Source organism: Oryza glaberrima, chromosome 3 (genome assembly GCF_000147395.1).
Source record: "Oryza glaberrima chromosome 3, OglaRS2, whole genome shotgun sequence".
NCBI lineage: Eukaryota > Viridiplantae > Streptophyta > Magnoliopsida > Poales > Poaceae > Oryza > Oryza glaberrima.
The window spans coordinates 10,082,283-10,103,724 of NC_068328.1; the positions used below are offsets into that span (position 1 = coordinate 10,082,283).

Below are 21,442 nucleotides of genomic sequence, written 5' to 3' on the forward strand. Positions count from 1 at the left end.
GAGTCTGTGCGTGCCTGCCTGCAGATGCCCTGGTTTCGCACTTTCTAGGATTCCTTTTCGGGAATTTGGGGGGATGATAGAAATGAGAAATCCATTTGGATGCCTGCGCCTGCACGTCTGCATGGCCAGTCGGCCACTGCATACCTGCAGACTTCACATCAGGAAATCTGCAGAGAAGAAGACTAGAAGAGGCAGATAGGCAGTGCCTAGATAGAGGATCAGATTAGTGCTGCTGATACTCTGTTGCTCAGGACAAAACAAATTACTAAGACAATACACGCCCTGATCGTTGAACTGACTTACTGAACTCGCACCATTCTTCTTCCGTTCCAAGTTCCAACACAGCAATTTTCAGTAGAACCAATCATGAACTGATCAACAGTGTTCGTTCGATTTTATTCTCACATTTCCACCGCTGAATGGAGCAAAGGAGAGATAAAGTGGAAAAGAAAAAAAAAAGTAAACGCATAGGCTCCTATCACCTCATCTCCTCCATATTCTCGCCATGCAAAACCAGCACACGTACGAACGCACACGAACGCCCGAGAGATGGAGGAGAAGAATCGCAACCCCGCACTCTGTTTTTTTCCTCCTCTGCTTTGCGCTTTCTCCTCCTCAAATCTCCTTTCTTCCCTCTCTCCGGTGTTGCACCGCGCGCGCGAGGCCGCGAAAAGCTCCCCTTTGTACCCATCTTTCATCCCCCCACGAAAGCCTACTACCACCCATCCTCCCCGTAGTAGCCACCACCACCACCACCACCACCATGGCCGCTCTCTGCTTCCTCGAAGCTTCTCCAAATCCAGCCGTGCACCAGCACGGCCCGCACCCCGATGGCCCGGGCGTATGCCCATTCCATCGAACAACTCCGGGGCGCTCTGACCTCGCCCCCCCGCTTTGCCGCTTTCTGACAAAATTCCGCGCCCTTTTTGGTGGCGGCACTGAAAGAGAGGAGCCGAGGTGAGGGGGAGGAGGAGAAAAGGCGGGGAGGAGGGAGGGTGGGTGTGGCCGAATCTTGGCATTTCTAGGGATTCTGATGAGGAGCTCGCCGCTTTGCGATCTTTTTGCCGGGGAGGCCTAGCTCGTCATCTCCTCCTACCGGGAGCGTGTCCGTGACGAGACCGACCCCCCCTCTCCTGCCGCCGCCCGTGGGGAGAAGCTTCCACGCTGCTTCCTCTCCTCTTGCCCCCGCTATTTATAGCCGACGTGGTTTCTCCCCAGGGTTTTACGGCGGTTTTGTTCATCTCAGGTGAACTCAACTCAACTGAAGTCTGGTGCAGTGCAGGGTAGTGTAGTGTAGTGTAGTGTAGCTTGTTGATTCGAGCTGCATTGCGCTGATGGACTTGAAGAGGGTTTTGGAGGTGGAGGAGGAGGTGGTCGACGGCGACGAGGACGAGCTCGCCTCCCCGGAGGCCAAGCGCCGGCGAACTTTCATCAAGTGAGTGAAAATGGCATTGCATTTAGGCATTTCGGTTAAGTTCTTGGGATTCATGAGTTGGGTTCTGACTGACTGACTGACGTTTTGTCCCTTGTCGTTTTCATTGTGCAGTAATAGCTCGATGCAGGAGGCCATTGGCGCGCAGTACATGCAGAGGCATCTGCCCAAGCTGGAGCCGTTTCTGCGCAGAGTTGTAAGCAACATTCTGTAGCAGCTACTATACGGTTAGCTGCCTGTCGAGTTAGATTCTGCTGAATTCTAAATTCTCATGGTGTCACTCTCCTGAATTCAGGTGCAGGAAGAGGTGCAGAATGTTCTTATCCGCCACATTGATTCGGCACACAGGTTGGCCTCTACATTCTATCTGCATTCAGTGTTTCATAGTACTAGTAGACTAGTAGTACTTCCTTTTTGTTTCCATTTACAGAAGTTTATTGCTGTGGCACTACTAATGACAACATAGAGCATCTACGAGTTCAAGACCCTGTTTATATTTTCTCCATGTTATCTCTGAAATTTAATTCTTCTGGAACTTCCAATGTCACTATCGTATGAAACATTCTGAACCTCAATTCTCAGCTCATGCTAAAATTCCTTCAAGCTGTCGCTTATACTAATTTCTGAATGCATGCTGTCAGTTCAGTGTTGTCCTTCACCTTTTGACTGCTATATCAGTTTTACCAAAAATGCCCACTCAGATGTTCCTGTTTTTGTGGTTGGAATGTGTCCTGACTTGATGTTTGTCCTGCATTCGTCAGGCTTCCCCTTCAGCTAAAGACAAGCAGTAAACGATACAAGCTGCAGTTCCAGGGCAACCTGCCTCTGACCCTCTTCACAGGCAACAGAGTGGAAGGGGAGAACAAGCAGCCTCTCCGAATTGTTCTCACCGACGCTGTCAGTAACCAGACGATCACCTCCGGCCCGCTGTCCTCCATGAAGGTTGAGCTCCTCGTTCTTGATGGCGATTTCAACGCTGACGAGCGCTTGGAGTACACCGAGAAGGAGTTCAGCGAGAGCATAGTCTTTGAAAGGGAAGGCAAGAGGCCACTGTTATCCGGCGAGGTGATCATTGTGCTTGAGAAAGGTGTTGCATCTATCCGCGACATTTCTTTCACGGACAACTCTAGCTGGATAAGGAGCAGGAAGTTCAGACTTGGTGCGAGGATCTCTCGGGCCAGCTCCATCGAAGAAAGAGTGCAGGAAGCTGTCAGCAATCCTTTTCTCGTGAAGGATCACCGTGGGGAAGGTATGTCCTTATTGGTATTCATTTCATGCTCAAACTGTTCGTCAGTTCTATCCTTGCAGTGTTAAAGAAGAAATTAATGATAAAATTTTCATGTTTCAGTTTACAAGAAGCATCATCCTCCTGCACTAGCTGATGACGTTTGGCGTTTGGAGAAAATTGGGAAAGACGGCGTTTTCCACAAGAAGCTTGCAGACTTTGGAATTCACACTGTTCAAGATTTCCTCCGGAACTTGGTGATGGATCAATATGGACTACGTAGTGTAAGAAATTAATCATCCCTTTTACAATAAAAACTTCTATTTTTTTAGATAAACTTCTCTGTCCAACTTTAATGTAGCTTCCATGCATATATTCTCATCCTGAACTGCATGTCCATTTTTCAGTTACTTGGCAGTGGAATGTCAAACAAGATGTGGGAAGCAACCGTTGAGCATGCACGGGAGTGCGTTCTGGACGACAAGCTTTACTCCTACTGCAGCGGGCATGGGATAATCCTTCTCTTCAACTGCATCCATGAGGTTGTCGGTGTGATCGTTGGAAGCCACTGCTTCACTCTGAATGCTCTTACTCCAACACAGAAGGTAAACACCTGAAATTCTGAGAAAGACTTGCAAGTTGCCATCAATGGCATCGAAAGATGCCTGATGCACAGATGAAAGGACATCCTCATTATGAGCAGCACCTGGACAGCGTCCAAAAGTAGTTACTAATTGATTCAGATGCATGGCAGTATAATTGTCTTGTCACCCAATTAATATTGCTAATTAATTTGCAGGCGCTGGTGGTGAAGTTGCAGCAAGACGCCTACAAGTTCCCCAACCGCATAGTGGAATTCAAGGTGCAGTCCCAGTGCACCAGCCAGTCATCACCAACCACCATCCAGTCCCAGTCCGTGCAGATGCCGGCTTCAGAGAACGCACAGATTCTGAACCTACCTCAAGGTGCCCATTGCTTTCCATCAGGTGTCTTAGCTAGGTCAAAGCCCTCATAGATCATCCAACACTGACAGAGAAAGAACTCGCCACTGTTTGGTGTACAGGTGAGCTGCCGAGCTCTTCACAGGACTGCTTGCTGAATCCGCTCCAGTACCAGCCGCTCAACGAGGCGCTGGAAGACGTCCTCCAGACAGCCGGCGGCAGCCACCACCAACACCAGGGTGGTAGCGGCGAGCTGCCATGGATAGCGTCGTCGTTCGGAGCGGGCGGCTTCGTCGACGCGAGGGACCCTTTCGACGTGCAGTTCAGCGGCTCCCAGCCGTGCGGGCTGCTGCTCTCCAGCAGCGGCGCCAGATTGTGAGGACGAGACGCGTGCGTGTGCAGCAATGTGCAATGCAAGCCTCCGTCTCTTTGCATGGAGCCGAGTAATGGCGCCGCCATTGTAGCTAAGCTAAGCTCGAGGGTAGTGGCGTGGGGTCCATCTAACTGTTTGTCTGCTAACACTCACAAAGTTGTTTTGGGTGGGATATATAGAGAGAGAGATGATGATGCAGAGAAGACAATAAGTGGGTATAATTTGGTAGGGTATGTGATCTAATCTGTGCTGTTTTGTGGCATGTAAAATGACAAGAAAGCACTGGTCTGGAGATTTTTTTTTTAGTGCTAAACCCTGGATCTCCTTTGTGTAAAAGGTGCTTCTTTGTCTCATCGTCTTTTCTTTAGTGCTCTCTCAGTTTTTTTTTTCCAATTCATTTGCAAGAACAGCAAAATGAAATAGGCTCGTCGGTGGATAGATATGCTATGTGGTGTAATGAGTTTGGATGGGTCCATAGCTGGCAGTACTTGGATTATGTAATCACCTACTTTGGCGTTTCAGCTATTTATAGACCATGGCAATTGGCCGGCATGATGAGTCCCCAACCCACCCTTGTATCTTGTACAGTACTTGGCAACCGAAAATGCTGTGCCATATAAATGCATTCATCAATCATTCGCAGTGAACCAGCAAGGCGTCCTCCTTCGTAAGGGAACATATCCTGTACATATACAAGGTATTTTCAGTTAGTGTGCAGGGCCAGTGCACCTTGTGCGCACATAATACACTCCCCTTTTGTAAAGCAGTAATAATTCATTTGTTGACAATTCTGCAGAGAGAGAGAGAGAGAGAGAGAGAGACGTTCAAGGCTTCAAGGAGAGGTGCAATCGATCAATATCAATGAGAGCGAAAATGCCGTAGTTCTAGAATCAGAAGTCCGGAATCCAACGTAGATTTTTTTCTCGATTACACGATAGATGCACATGTACATAGTTACACACAACATCACATTCACATCCCCGTGAATGCGTTCCTCGACACATGCTAAAGAGAAACCAGCAACATGCCGGCATATCCCTAATATCATAATCCAACACAGATTAGGGATATGCCATGCCCGTTCATAGTGGATAAATTCCACAGGAACTTAGAAGGTAAAGGAAACACCAGATGCCCAAAAGCCTAATACAATGAAAATCAGTCCACGTAGAACACCGAAAGACATTACCATTGATTAGGATAGCATGAGATAAATAAATTAGTTTGTTCGGCTCCACAAGCATATACATTCCAAGGTAGAACAAGGAGCCTTGCCAATTGCCATCTCTTACAAACATTGTTAAGCTAGACATTTCACTTTACATACTAAGGTTAAAAAAAAAAAAACTACGGGGTTGAAATCCTGTGAGCTATCTTCCCAGTGCAAACAGAAATTTTCATCTGCGCTGTTGATAAGACTCCCAAGATTGTTAGTAGCCCAATTTGTTCAGTTCAGGCTAGATTGCAGTTAGTTTCACCAATAATACTTGGATCCAGCAGCAAACAGATTATTATCCTCTTTTTACATGTGGCAGACAACCGAACCAGGAGACCAGTTTGCACGAACAAGGACCAGTTAGTCCTATTGGCAATTTCACCTGCACGCTGTTGAGCGACTAGATCTTTTACCTTCCATTGCATCCTTCTTTTTCCTACAATCTGAACAAAGATAAGGGCCAACCCATGGTGTCGATGGGGCAGAACAGCAACCACCTCCATTATCTGTCACTAAATCTTCAAAAGGTGCTTGATCCACTTGGCAGATTGCACAGCGAGATGGGGACGAGTTTGCTTTTGATGGAAAATTCCTACCCAACCTGCAAAAGTATAGATAGGCTGTTAAGGTTCTGTTCAATAGCCTCAAATGCAGAGACGAGGTAACAACAGAGTGGGCTTCCTCAACAAACAGAACATCAATCAGTAATATATCTTAGTTATCAACAGTTAATTGGACAATGTGATAAAGAAGCGTGTGATAATGAGGAAAACAATTCAACAGAAAACATATTATCCATGGCATAGCTCAAGTAAAATTCTTCTAACTACTGGTGCAATATGTTCATTCAAGCACTATCCAACCTGGGGAACTTGGACCATCAATTGAGAAGATAAAATAGTAGGATGGTGCTGTATAGTCTAGGACTCTAGTAGCATACAACTCAAATATGACATAGTAACTTAGGCTGCAACATAAATGCAAACTAACAGAAGTGATATTTCATTCTTGAAGGTCACAAAAGTTCTGGAACTGCATGAAGCAAAGTAGAAGTTACATGACTTCTGCATTGAAAGAGAGGTTGTCTCCAAATCATATCAACCATATCAAGGTATGCCAATCTATCCTTACCAAGCTAGCTACTCAATCCCTTTTGCTTTGGTCTAACTACAATATCATAAATATTTATGCAATGCAACATAATAACAAAAAGAATGTTTCAAAAGTTAATTCGTCGGCAATTTCCCTATGTGCCATAAGCCACACAAAGGAACAACAGAAACCAAAGATGTGGCAATAGCAACAGGGAGGTCTTAGTATGAGTACATATTATCATGTTGCCAAGCCCACAAGATATAATTGACAAGCCAGGATTCTATTGCATTGAGTTCAACTAATGAGCCACAATCAGGAGTGGAAACACACCACTAACTAAAGAAAATTATGAAGTATTGATGTAGTTTTACTATACTGTTTTTTCATGAAAAAAAAAGCCACAGATGATATTGGACAACTGATCAAGAAAAAGACAACCATGCATCAGGAACTTAGGATGGAAAAGTTCAATTAGTGGTTAGTGGAGGCTGGGGACCCCCAATTGTTCCCCATTTCAAAAATATATCATATGTTATGAAACCAAGCCAGGGACATGTGATAAGGGAAAAATCATAAAGGAATCAATGACGATAACAAATACACAGATGACAATCAACCGAGTGATTAATAATGCATAGTGAGGTACTAAACAGGGGATAACAAAATGAACTGCAACAGGAAAATGATGCATGCCTTTCATCCAACATTGCGGAACCCTCTTCAAATAATTCCTCCACAGAGTCAAATGAAGCAGACTTGTTTCCAAGCTTTCCAACAGAACTATGTGACCTCCTACCAAAAAGAAGAGATCTCAACTTGTTCTGGTTTTTCTTTGGAGATAGTGATGGAGGTGTTGAAGAATGATCAGATGGGATGATATCAACAACCACACAGGTGGTGTCATCTTTCAGCCCACTTGTCTTCAGTGCTTGCTGTACAATATGAATGGATCTCAGTTGGATGATCAAGATAGTGAAGCATTCCATATAAAGTAAGATATAAACAAGAAACTGCAACCACACGTGAAACTACCTTCACGACAAGCTTTGCAGCCAGCTCTGCAGGCAATCCTCGGCATGCCTGAGCAGCAGCTTCTGAGGACAGTGCATCCCATATTCCATCTGATGCAATTATTAGCCTCCCTCCAGCATTTGATAGCTACAATTTCCCAGAATGCAAAGCATACACAGTTAAGTTCATTGCGATAAGCTACTCCTTGCATTTGATCAAACTCTTAAAATTTCACCTTCACTTGCTTGACATGTGGAATTGGCACAATGAACTCCCCAACGTCAGTATCCCCAATCGATCTTGAAAGGCACAATCCACCTGGCCAGCATCTGAGAGGTCCCACCTAAAACAACAGCAAGATTTCACATCAAAACCCATAATGAGAAATGCTTTGACAGCATTGCAGATGTATCCTTGAAGTTCTTTCCAAGAATATTTACTAGCAGCTTACCTCCTGTCCACCACACAGGTTGAGCCGGCTGACCTCCCCTCCACTCGCGGTGACGCGCTCCCGCTCCTCTACATTCTCCTCGAGACGATGGTCCACGGTTAGCAGCGAGATCACACCGCCCTGCGTGTCCAATATGCACCTGGAGTCCCCAACCGACGCCACCGTGACCGTGAACCCATCGACGACGACCAGCGTCGCTGTCGTCCCTGATGCCTCCCCTGCAATCACACTCACACAACATCCCCCAAAGTTAACATCTTCACAGCGGCGATGGTCCAGGCTTTCAAGTTTCAACGGCATTGCGAGGATCTCTCTCACCCTTGCGTTGGAAGTCGATGTCCGTCTTCACGAAGCCCGCGACCAGCGCGCGCGGCAGCGCCTGCAGCCAGTCGTCGCGGCCGATGCCCTGCGGCACGGCGCTCATCACGTGCTCCAGCAGGTGCTCCTTGCTGAACACCGCCGCCGACACGCCATTGTGTCCGTCGAACACCTGCCAAACCGCAGATCCAAGAACAAGAACAAAACCCGACACGCCATCAGCATCACGGAATCCCGAGACGAGACCAGAAACGCGACACGGGGGGAGGGCACGTACGGCGAAGACGGAGAAGGCGGAGGAAGGGTCGCCCGGGACGCGGAGGCAGTCGGGCTTGACGAGGAAGTAGTCCTCGCCGCGCTTGGCGAAGCCGAAGTGGCCGTACCGGACGAGCGGCCGCTCGGAGCCGCCGCCGCGGAGCTCGCGGCCGATCAGGGTCGCCAGGGGAAGCGACGGGGCAGCCTTCCCCTCCTCCCCGGCGGCGCTCTCCATCGCAGCCTCTCCCCGCGCCGCCGCACTCCTAGTCCTCCTACCCACCAAGCATCATCCCAAACTGCCAAGAACTCACCGAAACGGCGCCATCTCTTCCGCGGAAAAAAGCTCCGGCTGCTGCCAACGGCGGGAGGAACCCGAGATGGATCTGAGATTACTCAAGGAGTACTCGGATTTGGAGGCAATGGCGGCGCAATGCGGGTGGCGAACAGCTGCGATTTGGGGGAATTTGGTGGGGAGAGTGAAGGAAGAAGAAGTACCGAACTGAGGAACAACGATTTAATTAGCTGACGATAGTAGAAGAGGTGGGATCTTTTTGTAATTCGTAGGTGAAATAGAGGGCCTCGGTGCAAATGTGCTTGCCAAATGCCTGCATTTCTGCAAGCTTGCAGCAGCAGCGAGGCCAGCTGGTCGATAGTGGTTAGCAACTTTTGGATTAAGAAATCTGAGTTGGATTAAAGAAAAGTGTGTTCATATTGTGGATTTAGCCGCAGGTTGTCCGGTTCTGAGGACTACTAGTAATGTTTTTAAGATTTTTTAAGCATGTTTGAATGTATGGTCGCCAGCTGCTAAAATGGATATGTTTGACTGACCACAGGTGGATTTGGTGTCAGGTGTTATGGACCCATGTGCTATTGCTCGCAAGTCCACAACTCCACATATGAGTACAAGAGTAGTAGTACCAGTAGTAAGCTTTTCCAAAAATGCATTTAAAAACTTAAGATTTGGTGCAATTATTTTATTTAGTCTTTACATTCATATGCAGCTGTTTAGTTTTATGCCGTTATGTGGATATCATTTTTTGGCACGTCTCGTTATAAGTAAAATTAAATGCCTCGTCCTATACATGCTAGGTGGTGTTTGGATCCAAGAACTTTAGTATTAGAGAATGTTTACTGTAGCATCACATAGGCTAATCATGAATTAATTATGCTCAATAGATTCGTCCCGCGAATTAGTTCAAGATTATGGATGGGTTTTATTAATATTCTACGTTTAATATTTATAATTAGATCCCTATCCCATCGAATGTTTGGCCACTAATTATAAATATTAAACGTAGACTATTAATAAAACCCATCCATAATCTTGGACTAATTCATGAGACGAATCTATTGAGCCTAATTAATTCATGATTAGCCTATGTGATGCTACAGTAAACATTCTCTAATTATGGATTAATTAGGCTTAAAAAATTTGTCTCACAAATTAGCTTTCATTTATATAATTAGTTTTGTAAGTAGTCTATATTTAATACTCTAAATTAATGTCTAAATATAGGGACTAAAGTTAAAGTTAAGTTCCTGAATCCAAACACCACCAAATCAAGCGTAATGTCCCTTTCTATGAGAAAATTCAATGAACAAGAAATATAATAAAAACTAGTAGGAGCATGAGTTAGGTGTTGCCCTCCTCCCGACACGCAAAACGAAATATGTATTATTGTATAATTAATTAATAACTATTTTTTCCTAAAAAATAAATTAATATAATTTTTTAAAAAACAACTTTCATATAGAATTTTTCTACAAAGCGTGCGCGCCCTGTAAAAAAAAAACAAAGTGTGTGCGCGAAAAATAAAAGAGGGAAAACTAGGGGAAGAACATAGCCTTAGTGGTGAGTACAGCTGGTGAACCCAGATCACTGCTTGAAAAGCTTTTTTCTTTTTGCTACAGTCTATAAATCGAAAATAGATGATCGAAGTAGCAAAAAAAATTAAGGTTATATTTTTACATTTTAATTCTTAGTTGTCCAAAAGGAAGTCTAGGTAATGAAAGCGATGAAAAAAATTAACAAATTAATTCTAAAATTCAAATCCCAAAAAATACAAATTTGCTCATGACCTCCTCCGAGTTTTTGACACAACGGGCTGTAAAAACACAACTAGCATGCTTTTATCCATTAACCTAAGGGCCGTTCTAACAACCACAGGTTGAAAATGGCTAATTAGTGGCATGTAAAATGAAAAACCTAATTAATTGAGTATTTTTCAAAATTAAATTATGAATTATAATTTATTTTATTTTTTAAAACGATTTTTTATAAAAAGTTTTAACATAAAACATATCGTCTAGCAGTTTAAAAGGTACGCTAAAAAGAGAGAGTAGCGAAACAAATCTTCACTTTACAACATTCCCCAAGTCCAAACGATCATGCAAACAAAATCGCCTGAAACATTTTGTGGCGGTGATTACTCAACTTAAGGTGAACAAGAGAGAACAAAATCACAACCCTATTAGAAACAGAGCGAATAGTTTTCGCCGCTTCAGAGAAAAGCGAGCGAATACGAATATCTTTCGGTTTGGATAATTTTTAGATAGCTCGGATACAGATACGAATACGGATATTTCCTCCCGGATACGAATACAGATATGGTATCGGGGTTTCCGCCGGATAAGGATAATAACTCGGATATCCGACTAACAATGCTATTCGGATATCCGCAGAAGCCATGAGACATACCCTAAATCTTTATAACTCTATGACTTTCAATATACCTTTTTAGATTTTAATAGTAGTTCATCTCTTAATACTAGTCCACACTATTAATATTATTTAATTTTTTAAATAAATATTTATAAATTATACTATATTTTAAATAAAATGCTAATTATATATGTTGATATTTGTTTCTATTAGAAATTGATTTGATTTTTCGTGTTCCAAGAAAAAATTGTTTCCGTATTCGTGTCCGATCATATTCGATTCTTATTTGTATTCAAAGTAATCTGTATTTGTTCTATTTCGAACTATCCGTATTCGTATTCGAAGAAATATAAAAACAAATATGATATGAGCATTATTCGTCCGTACTCATTCCGTTTTCATCCTAAAAGGAACTAGGGTTGGGTGAGACGAGGCCGTGAAGGAGAGGTCCACTCGTCGGTGAAACGGCGTAGCCGCGTAGGCTTTTCTTTCTACGGTCGCGCGGCGTGGCTTTGTTGGTGGTAGGACAGCTCACCTTTTCCCTGCGGTGAGTTGGCCTCGGCTGGCAAACATGGGCTTTGGGTCGCCGCTGCTTAAGAGCAAGTTTAATAGTATAGTCAACTACTAGCTCCAATTCATTTATAGCCAATCTAATAGCTCATTCATACAATAGTTACATACTACACTATTAATACCTGGTCCCACCTGTCATACACACACTGTATCTTGGAATCCGTGCTACAGCTGGCTACAAATCCGTAGACTGCTGCTCTTCTCTCTTCTCATTTATCTTCTTAAAATATGTTTGCAGCTGGCTAAGCCTGCTATTATACCTGCTCTAATTAGACTTTGTTTGCGTAGTTGTTGTCTACTTGCCCGTTGAATACGCGGATGGTTTTCTTGTAAGATCGGTGCTCTTGAATCTTAACTGAACTCGATCCTTCTTCATGCATGCACAGCGTGTTGCATAGTCGCCGAAAATTGCTAGATTATGCTCTAAGTTTCCGAAAAGGCCTCATTGGGCATTGAACCATGATTAGACCAGTCTCTGGCCTTGAACTACTAGGCAGTGCTTTGTAGCTAGACTAACTGGGCCAAAGATTCCTGGTGAGTATTAGAAAAAGAAAGTCTATATTACAATCCGAGTTTCCTCGCAATCGAAAAATCATGTATACAACCTCCCTCAATTATCAATACCAATTCTTCATTTTACCTTCCTATGCAGTTCACACTGGTATCATCTGGCACCTACGTGGCACTTGGGTTGCATTACAATCAATAAAAAAAAATAAATAGTAAATTTCAGAAAACTACAACTTTAGTAACAAAACTATCAGTTTGTTGCAACATTAGCGACATGTTTCAGTTTACTGTAGCAATAGCGTGAGAAATTATTACAAAATTGCAACTTTTATGTTATATGCTGCTACAGTTGTCACCTATATATACTGTAGCAGCATATAACGTAAAAGTTACAGTTTTGTGATAATTTCCCACGCTATTGTTGCAACAAACTGAAACATGTAGCTAATGTTGCAGCAAACTGATAGTTTTATCACTAAAGTTGCAGTTTTCTGAAATTTACTCATAAATAAATAATGCCATGAGACCTATATGTAAAAGACCATGTTTATCTTCTTCCTCCTCGTCTTTCCCTTCTCTCATTTCATGCCATAGTTGGGATTTTGGTCTTGTGGGGCTCGGCTAAGGTCTTTTTTCCATGGAACTCCAAGACTGCATAATGAATTTCCTCCAAGCAATGCTCTTCTCCTCCAACAAATGTGTTGCTCCCTCCGTTTCATATTATAAGTCGTTTGACTATTTCCTAATCAAAATTTGTTAAGTTTGATTAAGTTTATAGAAAAATTTAGCAACATCCAAAATATCAAATTAGTTTTATTGAATCTAGCATTGAATATACTTGATAATATGTTTGTTTTGTGTTGAAAATACTATTATATTTTTCTATAAACTTGGTCAAATAAGTTTGATTAGGAAAAAAGTCAAACCACTTATAAATTATAGTAATATGAAATGGAGGGAGTAACATTTATTGCCCTAAGAGGTAAGCTCAACTCCCTTCAAAAAAAAAAGAAAAAGTAAAGCTACTATACTGTAGTCATTCTGTCTAAAGCTCAGATATATGTTGGACAGTAAAATTGTAAAACATGTCACTGCAATGTATTAGATGGTATGCACCACAGCTACAACAGACATGATTCTGCATGGTCACTTACAGGAATGAATGAAGTGGTATGTACAATCCAACGAGCACTTCCAGAACTTAAGCAAAAGGCAAGACTTCAGGACCATCACCTCTGCAGCAAAAACATGTTTCCAGGTTTCCAGGATGATCAGCAACACAAGTTTGGCTAGCAGTGTCACTGTATGACACGATAGCTGACATAAATCAATATCAATGTACATGAACATGAACATGAACTTCATGGAGCGTGGACCCGTGGAAGAGAATTCCAACCAAAGCAAAAGCTGTACTTGTTAGAATACTGGAGAATAATAAACGAAGGACATTGGAAAGAACCTTTATCAAAAGATAAAAGCGTTCAAAGAGAGAAATTATGCACCTGCTTTTGATCAACCAATTCTCTTTCTTTTCTCTTCATTATATATATTATGAACAATACACAAAGAATTAGCAAGAACTCAACATAGCCTGATAGGCCAAATAAAAAAAAAGGTTAATGGCCTCACACACCAGTTGTTGAGATCACAACTCACCACACTGAGACAATCAATTGGGTTTATTGTCACTCATTGCTGTACTCGAGAAAAACCTCGCAATCTCTCATGACAAACACTGAAAGAAAGCCAAGAAAAAAAAATGCACATGATCATTGTAGTAGTCCCTACTTTGTACCAGCATGTCTACCATTTGATGAGAGCCTTCTGCTATCGCTACCACTTAAAGGTTGCCGTCCAGATCTATTTCCATTGGAGGTTTTTCTCGAAGCAGATGGTATTTGAGAATGGAGTGGTGTCCTGATGAGTAAATACATGGAAGCATGGAATATCTTAATCAGCCTTTCATGGAGTAAAATGATATATCTTATGCGAATAGTTTAGTATGTTATAGTTTAGATTATATATTTTTCTTTTTAAATAAATATTAGTATCAACCAAATATAAAAGAACCAAAAGTTAATGGGATTAATATTTAATAGATATGTACTTCCAGTACACATTTTTCATACTAATTAAATTTCAGAGAATTAGTAACTCTGTGACTAGCCTTAGCAGACCACAATCTTGAAATTCACAGCAATCACTATTATGCATGAGGTGAACTATATCTTTAAATAACAACATAAAGATAATTTTCCATCCATGCACTATTAGTCATAACCCACAATTCACAATTAGTGTAGTCCCAAGTAATACGCTAATATCCAAGTCCATATGACTGTTTATTCAAGTTCAGTTCATCATAGTTAAATTATTTATATCTGCTTTATACCATGAGTATTGTGGGTGCTAAAACAGTGTAGGATGATTTTACTTCAACAAAAACGGGACAAGGGAGTTATTAGCCCTGTTATTCTTAAAACATAATGTTTGTTGTAAAAAAAAGTTGTTAATGTAAAAAAAATGGTTACCTGGTATCTGAGCTCTCTCTTAGCTTCGTTTGTGGTTTCTTGATCTTTGAACCATTCTCGCTAATTGAACTATTGATGCTTTGGACACTGAACTGCCATAGTGCATCTGATTCTGAGGAATCACTTGTTGCAATGTCAATGTCATCAGAATCATCAGTATTTGTGGAATAAAATCTTGGTCTTTGCTGCTCAAACTCATTTCCGTCCTTTTTTCTTGAGTTATTTCTCAGGTATTGCTTATCTCTTGTACCTGAATGGTACCTTTGGTAAAAGAAGTCAGGTAAAGCTGCACTGTCGCCTTCCCAATCACCTACTGAGTTATTGTTGTTCACTACAACCTTATCGATCCATTCCCCACCAATAGTCTCTCTTTCTTCTCCCATTTGAAAATTTGCCCTTGAAATGCTATCTGGCCATGATGGGGAATCATTTGACGCTAATAAGTCCTGGAGATCAAAGCTTGGTTTCTTCTGTCTTAATGTTGGATTGGCTCTAACCTGTATAAAAACCAGATCAAACATGATGGGACAAAAACGTTAACAACAGCATGGCCGCTGAAAGGACAGTTGTATTATCATAATTTGCTAATATCACTTGTGTAACTTGTAAATGTCAAACAAATATGAATCGTAGAAAGGTTTATAGAAGAAATAATGCAAGGCATTAGTACCTCTATGTTTCCAACGTCCTCCATTGGTTGTCTGAAGTTAGTTTGGCTAGACACCAACTCACAACTACCCTGTCGCCTATTTGAAAAGCCAGGTGAAGGCATCTTCATGTTAAATGCCTCAGGGTCACGGTTAATGTTTTGCTCTGATCCTGAATCTTTCATTGCTAATGATGATTTGAGTCGAGCAATCTGGATAGAGATAGAATATATGCATACCTTAAACAACAAATGCAGTGAGAAAATATGATACAAAGCATAGTAGCAGAAACAAACCTGCTCCTTAAGTTCTTTAACTTCTCCAGACTCTTTGTTCAACCGAGCAGCGCCAAGTTCAACAGTGGATACACGCTCGGCAAACTTCAATGTGCTTATGCTTTCTCCTAAAGCATCACTCTCTGGGCTTATATGAACAAACATCAAGGTTTTGGCCTGACCTCCTGTAGACACATTGTTAAAATTCGAGGAAATATAAATTATACTCAGCAGTCAGTGACAGCACATTAAGAAATTGCAAGAAGGTTAAATCTTACCAAGAGAATCTTGCAGGAGTTGTGTTAATTTACTATTCCTGTAAGGTACATGCACACTCTTTTGGGCAAGTGAAGCAATCACATCCCCTAAAGCCGACAATGATTTGTTTATATGTTGTGCTTCTTTTAACCTTTCTCCAGTGACCTCTGACTTATCAACCCGCTCACTGCCTGCGAGATCAACTAAGTGCATGCAGCCACGAAGAATGGTCCCTGATGTCAAATCTCTTCCTTGAACATGTACAGTTAAGCAACTGCAAGATTAAGAGAATATTTCATTATGTTCATTTATCAATTCAAATTATTTCATGTGATTTTTTTACACAGAAAAGGTTGTGTTACCTGTGGGAACGACTGCTCCGGTCATTTAGTGCAGTGGCGCCGACTGCACGGTTCTTCTGCCCAACATTCATCAATTCCATCACGTCCATTGTTGATGCGACACGGACAAGGCTTGCATCCGGCACATTAAGTCCATTCTGAGAATTATTTCGAATCTCTAATGTATATACTTGTTAAGGAAGACTATTTACTTCAGCAGTACAAAATAATTTACTTGTGAAAGCAATTTATAACACAAATAAAGTGGCACAATTTGATAGAAACATGCTGTTGTGAGGATATCTTTTGTTCAGACCATCATTGACAAGGAGGTCCCTGACTTGCTCATTATAAATCTCTATCATTTGCACAGCAATATCATAAATGAATGCTCCTTTCCTTTGTTCAGCAAGCTTAAATAGATCACTTAGTGCCCGATAATTTACACCCTGGGTTTGCTCAGTCATGTTCTTGGGCCCACTCTACATAAAAGAAATAGAGAAGATGTTAACGGTACATGAAGGGAATCCATGGTAGTATATGCTTTAGAAACACTATTAATTGATATCAGTCATATATATTGACCAAATATTGTTACTGTACTCACCATTGTATATGTCTTCCCTGAACCGGTCTGGCCATAAGCAAAGATGCAAACGTTGTATCCATCAAGTACTGAGCGAATAAGGGGCTGGGTATCTAAGAACACCTCATCTGCACGACAAAAAACTATTCGATCTTCTTCCATTCAAGAGCTCGAAAAAAAATTGAGAAATGGACAGGTAGAAAACCTTGTGTTGCTGAAGGGCCAAACACCTTGTTGAAGCTAAAAGTCTTTCGGCCTTCCTTTCCAGACTTGGAAGGAGTGATGATGGTTATATTGCCCTCATCAATTGAACCCACAGCACAAGAACTTACTTGTCCAGGTAAAAAGGGTCGTACTCTACAATATACCCTGATACTCCCTATAAACATGGAAAATAATCAAAATACATGTTTTCTTTCTGCTTCTCACAGAACATTTTTATCCTTAATTGGTCCAGAAACACTTGGCATGAATATTCGATATAACAAGCATACCTTTAAGATCTTGCACTTGGTTGTACAGCTTGCGATTTTCTTCAAGAACTATATGATAACCTGAGGCAGCATGTGCAAGGCTAAACAGATGCCTTCCTGGAATAAAATTTGCAAATGCATACTTTGTTTATTAGCGTTATATTAAAATAGTTAGTGTAATTAAGCACCTCGGGCATGCCCATTTTACCTAAGATGTTGATGTCCTCGGAGTACTTCATTTGCATAAACTCCATGCCAGCTTTTGTAGCTCTAATATCAGCCTTGAGTTCCTAAAGAAAAGAACCACAAGCAGTAATATAAATATTTAATCACCACCAAGACAATGAAAAATAAAATGAATAATTAAAATAATACCTCAACATGCTTTGACTGTAGTTGTAGCATTGAATATTGCTTCAGTGTAACTTCTCCATATGCTTCCTTTTTGGTTTGTCTATGTTTGGAGTAAACCTCTATCGTATCCATCTATAGAGGAAGCAAAAGAAATGTTGGTTGGAAACTAAAAATAGTAGCTGCTAGCAACCTACACCTATCTATTTTTGTGATTGCAACAGAGATTCCTACAGCGGTTGAAAACAAATATTTTGAACATACTAAATAAGAGCAAATTTATAGCTTGCCTTTTTCTCATTAGAATTTGGGGTGGCTTCAACCAGAACCTTTGATTTCGAGAAGGATTTGGTGCCATCTGTACCATTTTTCAGAGCCGCCTTCACCTGTTCCAATGAATTAAAAATTTGATTGTTTATATCATTTCCAGGCGGCCCAGTCTACATATTGCCATATGTCACGCAGAAAACGATTTCAAAAACAACAGATAAGAAGTGTACAAATATGATATCTACCAATTCATGTTGGCTAGTCAATCGATTCTCGAATTCCTCGACGAGTTTACTCAGCATGGACTCCAAGAGCTGCAGGCAAACAATAGCATAAAAACTCCAAGGAACCGGTAAAGCATCACATGAAAGGGAAAGCTGCTTGCATGTATCCCATTGAACCAGTAAACAGCTTACTAAATAATGGGGAACCTGATTGGCCTACCTGTGGAACTTCGTCGGGCCTCTTGTCGGACAAAACTGCACTAACCAACATTTTCAAAGGGCGTGACGTCGACTGCACGAAGCATTAACCGTTTAGCCGCATATCGTCTAGCAAAACAAGACAAATACAAAGCAGCTTCAAAATTGAAGCACGGAGCTAACCATGTCACCGGAATCAAGATGATAATCACCGCTGAATCCAGCCTCCTCGTAAGGCACCTCGCCCTCGTTCATCGATTGGCACCTCCGGAATGGCTCGGAGTTCTTCCTCACGAACGACTTGCCGGAAGCCGACGGCTTCAAATTCCCCCCGTATTTCCATGGCCCGGTGCCACCACATTGTTTCCAGTCACCGTACGACTTCAATGCCAGTACGCAGTTCACCACCCTGGCGCTCTTCCCTCCCTGCGCCCAGAAAGGCAAAAAAAAAAAAAAAAAAAGGCGCGCGTCAAAATCACAGGCTCCACAAGAGTGTGCCTAAAGCAATCGACGATGAGGGTGATGGCTGCTTTGCTGCAGCTGCAAGCAACGGCGCATGGGGGCCGGGTGGCGCGCTCCGACACGAACCTGCTCCAAATCGGAGGCCTCGAAACACGGCAGGCCGATCTCCTGCGCCGCCACGAGGAAGTTGCGCACGTTCTCGAAGTACTGGAACGCCGACAGCGCCGCGCCGTCCGGCTGCAGCACGGAGTCCGCCGCCGTGTTCACCACCACCTGCGGGGCGCGCGCGCGCGCAACATCACAGCAACCAACCATCACGCTACAGTGGCAAACAGCGCAGCGGGAGCGAATCAAATTAACGAACACAACGTGTGCGCATGCCTTGGGGACGGCGCCCGGGTGGACCCTGTTGAGCGCGCCGCAGAGGATCTGGCCGTTGCGGAGGCCGAGCCGGAACTCCTCCTCCGACGGCTCCTCCGGCAGGTCGCGCGCGGCCACCGCCCCCACCGTGCGGCGCAGCCACCCCGCCGCCTCGTTCCGCCTCGCCGCTGCACGGAACCAAACAATGTCGCGTGAGCGAGCGAAGCCAGCCGATAGCGGGTGGCAAATTGGCAAAAGACCACCACGATTCCACGCAGAACACGCGAAGCGACACGACACGACACGACACACGCACCGGCTTCCTCCGCCCTGCGGGAGGCGAGGTCGCGGTCGCTGAGGCGGCACCCGTGCTGCCGCAGCACGTCCTCCACCACGGCGGCCGCGGAGAGCGAGAAGAGCGCCGCCGCCTCCGCCATCCGTGGCTCGCGCGCGGTGCCGCCTCGCCGCTGCAGCTGCTCCGCTCCGCTCCGCTCTGTCTGGTTTGAAATGGACGGTGGAATTAGGGAGGTGGCGAGTCCATTAATGGGGCGATGCGTGGTGGTTTTGTGGGGGTGGTTATAATGGAGGGGGGAGGAGACGGAGAGGTGGGAGCTTTGTGGTTAGCTGCAATGCATTGCGATTTTGCGATGCGACAATGCCTGCGCTGCGTGTATGCGCGCTTTTCTTTCGGCTGCTTCGGGCTTAAAAATTGTGGTTAGTGGAAGTGGATTTCAGTTTTCATTTCCTCCCCTTTTTTGTCTTCCCATCTTCTGCTCTTTTTTCTTTGTTTTCGCCGCTCTGGCGTTTTGTTTGAGTAAAGTGTACTCTGCTCCGGTGCTCCCTAACTACAGTACGGCGGCCGCTTGTTTTTTTTTCTGTTGTTAATTTTTTTTCATAATGAAATGATAAAGATTGGTCCACGCTGCACATGGTATTTTCTTTTTTAAAATACAATTATGTGCTTTATTCAAATATTACATTGATCACTATGAAACTTAAGGCTTGGTTTAGACTACGTGGAGCAACTAAGACGTGAAAATAATCGGTGAAGTAGCTAAAAACAATGCAAAAATATTTTAGAGATAAACCGCGTTCGTTTCGGCATTTTGGTGATTAGCCGCTTAGCTTATCAGGAAAGACACTCAATTAGTATACGATTAACTAACTGCTAGCTAGTATAAAGTTAAAATTTTGAGTTGTTTTAATCTTTTAATACGAAAAGTTTTTCTTAAAAAATGCACCATTTGGTGAAATGTGTTATGTATATGTGTTTGATTATTTTATTTTTTTTAGAAACACAATACAAAACGCAGACACTCACAAGGGCGGCACCCGTGTCAAATCTAGGATTTGAACCCAAGTGGGCTGGTTCCACCACAAGGAACCTAATCAGTCGAGCTATACTCACTTCGCATATGTGTTTGATTATTGCTATACTAGTATATTTTATATTGGAAAATGTCCATATACCACTTCTAAACTTTAGCTTTAAGTTAATAATCTAATCATCATAAACTTTAAAAATGTCCATTTAACTCTCTAAACTTTACAATATTGTTAATATTTTCTAAAGACAATGGAAGCTTTATTGAATTTAACCAATTACATTTGTTCATATAGCCTCCTAAGAGGATTTTGCAAGGTATTATAGTTCCTGAAAACATATATAAGTCGTCTTGTAGTGAATCATACTTATACGTACAAACGTAGGCGCTCAAACAGGTGTATACCACCTATATAAACGCATACATGTACATTCTATCCCTATGAGCACTTTTTAAAAGACTGCACCGTTATATTTTGAGATTTACACTATGAGCATCTCCTAGCAAATCATACTTATACGGTATAAACACAAACACTCAAACATGCGTACACTCACACCCTGCCTCTACGAGCACTTCCAAAATACTGTGCCAGGATATCTTGAGATTGACAAAGTCACCACAGACGTCTCGCTATCGATAAGTACGTTGCATGCCACTAAAAGAATAATTAGTTGTAAACTTGAACCCAGGTGAGCAGATCCCACTGTAACCCATCCAATTTAGCTAATCTCACTTCACATACTTGCAGGTGTAAAACTAAAATCGCCTAGTATTAAAGTAGAATTGCTAGTGGATTTTAAAGAGACTAGCGTGGGAATGTTTTTTTCTAAAAAAAAATCGAGTGCATTCAATTTCAGCATTTCTTCAAACTTATAATAAGTTCTTTTTTTTACCTTTTTATCTGCGATTATGTGTGAAACTACTCCGTCATTTCCGCTAACTCCAACATTCATGCATTCTCTGAAAACGACTGTCTCAAATGACAAGGGGTCGTGAAGGTTATGCACAGAACGATGTTTTTGGCAAGTAAAGTGACTCCATATTGATATTACTGGTTTGGAGGGAAAAAAAGAAGA

General features: G+C 42.6%; 3 protein-coding genes across 3 annotated transcripts; 1 reads left to right on the forward strand and 2 right to left on the reverse strand.

The window, feature by feature from the left end:
* The first annotated feature begins 1,024 nt into the window (after nucleotides 1-1,024).
* On the forward strand, nucleotides 1,025-4,598 carry LOC127765690 (calmodulin-binding protein 60 D-like). Its single transcript, XM_052290632.1, has 8 exons — nucleotides 1,025-1,435; nucleotides 1,547-1,628; nucleotides 1,728-1,780; nucleotides 2,194-2,681; nucleotides 2,781-2,941; nucleotides 3,065-3,262; nucleotides 3,457-3,622; nucleotides 3,721-4,598. Exons 1-8 carry the CDS (start codon nucleotides 1,335-1,337, stop codon nucleotides 3,975-3,977), a joined length of 1,506 nt encoding a protein of 501 aa, XP_052146592.1. The 5' UTR covers nucleotides 1,025-1,334; the 3' UTR covers nucleotides 3,978-4,598.
* Nucleotides 4,599-4,920: 322 nt separating this feature from the next.
* LOC127768542 (probable protein phosphatase 2C 33) lies at nucleotides 4,921-8,835 on the reverse strand. The gene is made up of 7 exons (XM_052294149.1): nucleotides 8,340-8,835; nucleotides 8,063-8,234; nucleotides 7,745-7,962; nucleotides 7,529-7,636; nucleotides 7,315-7,440; nucleotides 6,976-7,214; nucleotides 4,921-5,788 (listed from the first exon to the last, which is right to left on the reverse strand). Exons 1-7 carry the CDS (start codon nucleotides 8,550-8,552, stop codon nucleotides 5,566-5,568), a joined length of 1,299 nt encoding a protein of 432 aa, XP_052150109.1. The 5' UTR covers nucleotides 8,553-8,835; the 3' UTR covers nucleotides 4,921-5,565.
* A 2,994-nt stretch (nucleotides 8,836-11,829) lies between these two features.
* LOC127767573 (kinesin-like protein KIN-14F) lies at nucleotides 11,830-19,697 on the reverse strand. The gene is made up of 19 exons (XM_052292952.1): nucleotides 19,355-19,697; nucleotides 19,060-19,226; nucleotides 18,805-18,951; nucleotides 18,400-18,642; nucleotides 18,239-18,310; nucleotides 18,040-18,108; nucleotides 17,815-17,910; nucleotides 17,549-17,659; nucleotides 17,382-17,463; nucleotides 17,195-17,290; nucleotides 16,906-17,079; nucleotides 16,722-16,828; nucleotides 16,416-16,596; nucleotides 16,136-16,295; nucleotides 15,794-16,047; nucleotides 15,537-15,700; nucleotides 15,264-15,452; nucleotides 14,594-15,090; nucleotides 11,830-13,979 (listed from the first exon to the last, which is right to left on the reverse strand). Exons 1-19 carry the CDS (start codon nucleotides 19,473-19,475, stop codon nucleotides 13,847-13,849), a joined length of 3,063 nt encoding a protein of 1,020 aa, XP_052148912.1. The 5' UTR covers nucleotides 19,476-19,697; the 3' UTR covers nucleotides 11,830-13,846.
* Between the last annotated feature and the right edge of the window lie 1,745 nt (nucleotides 19,698-21,442).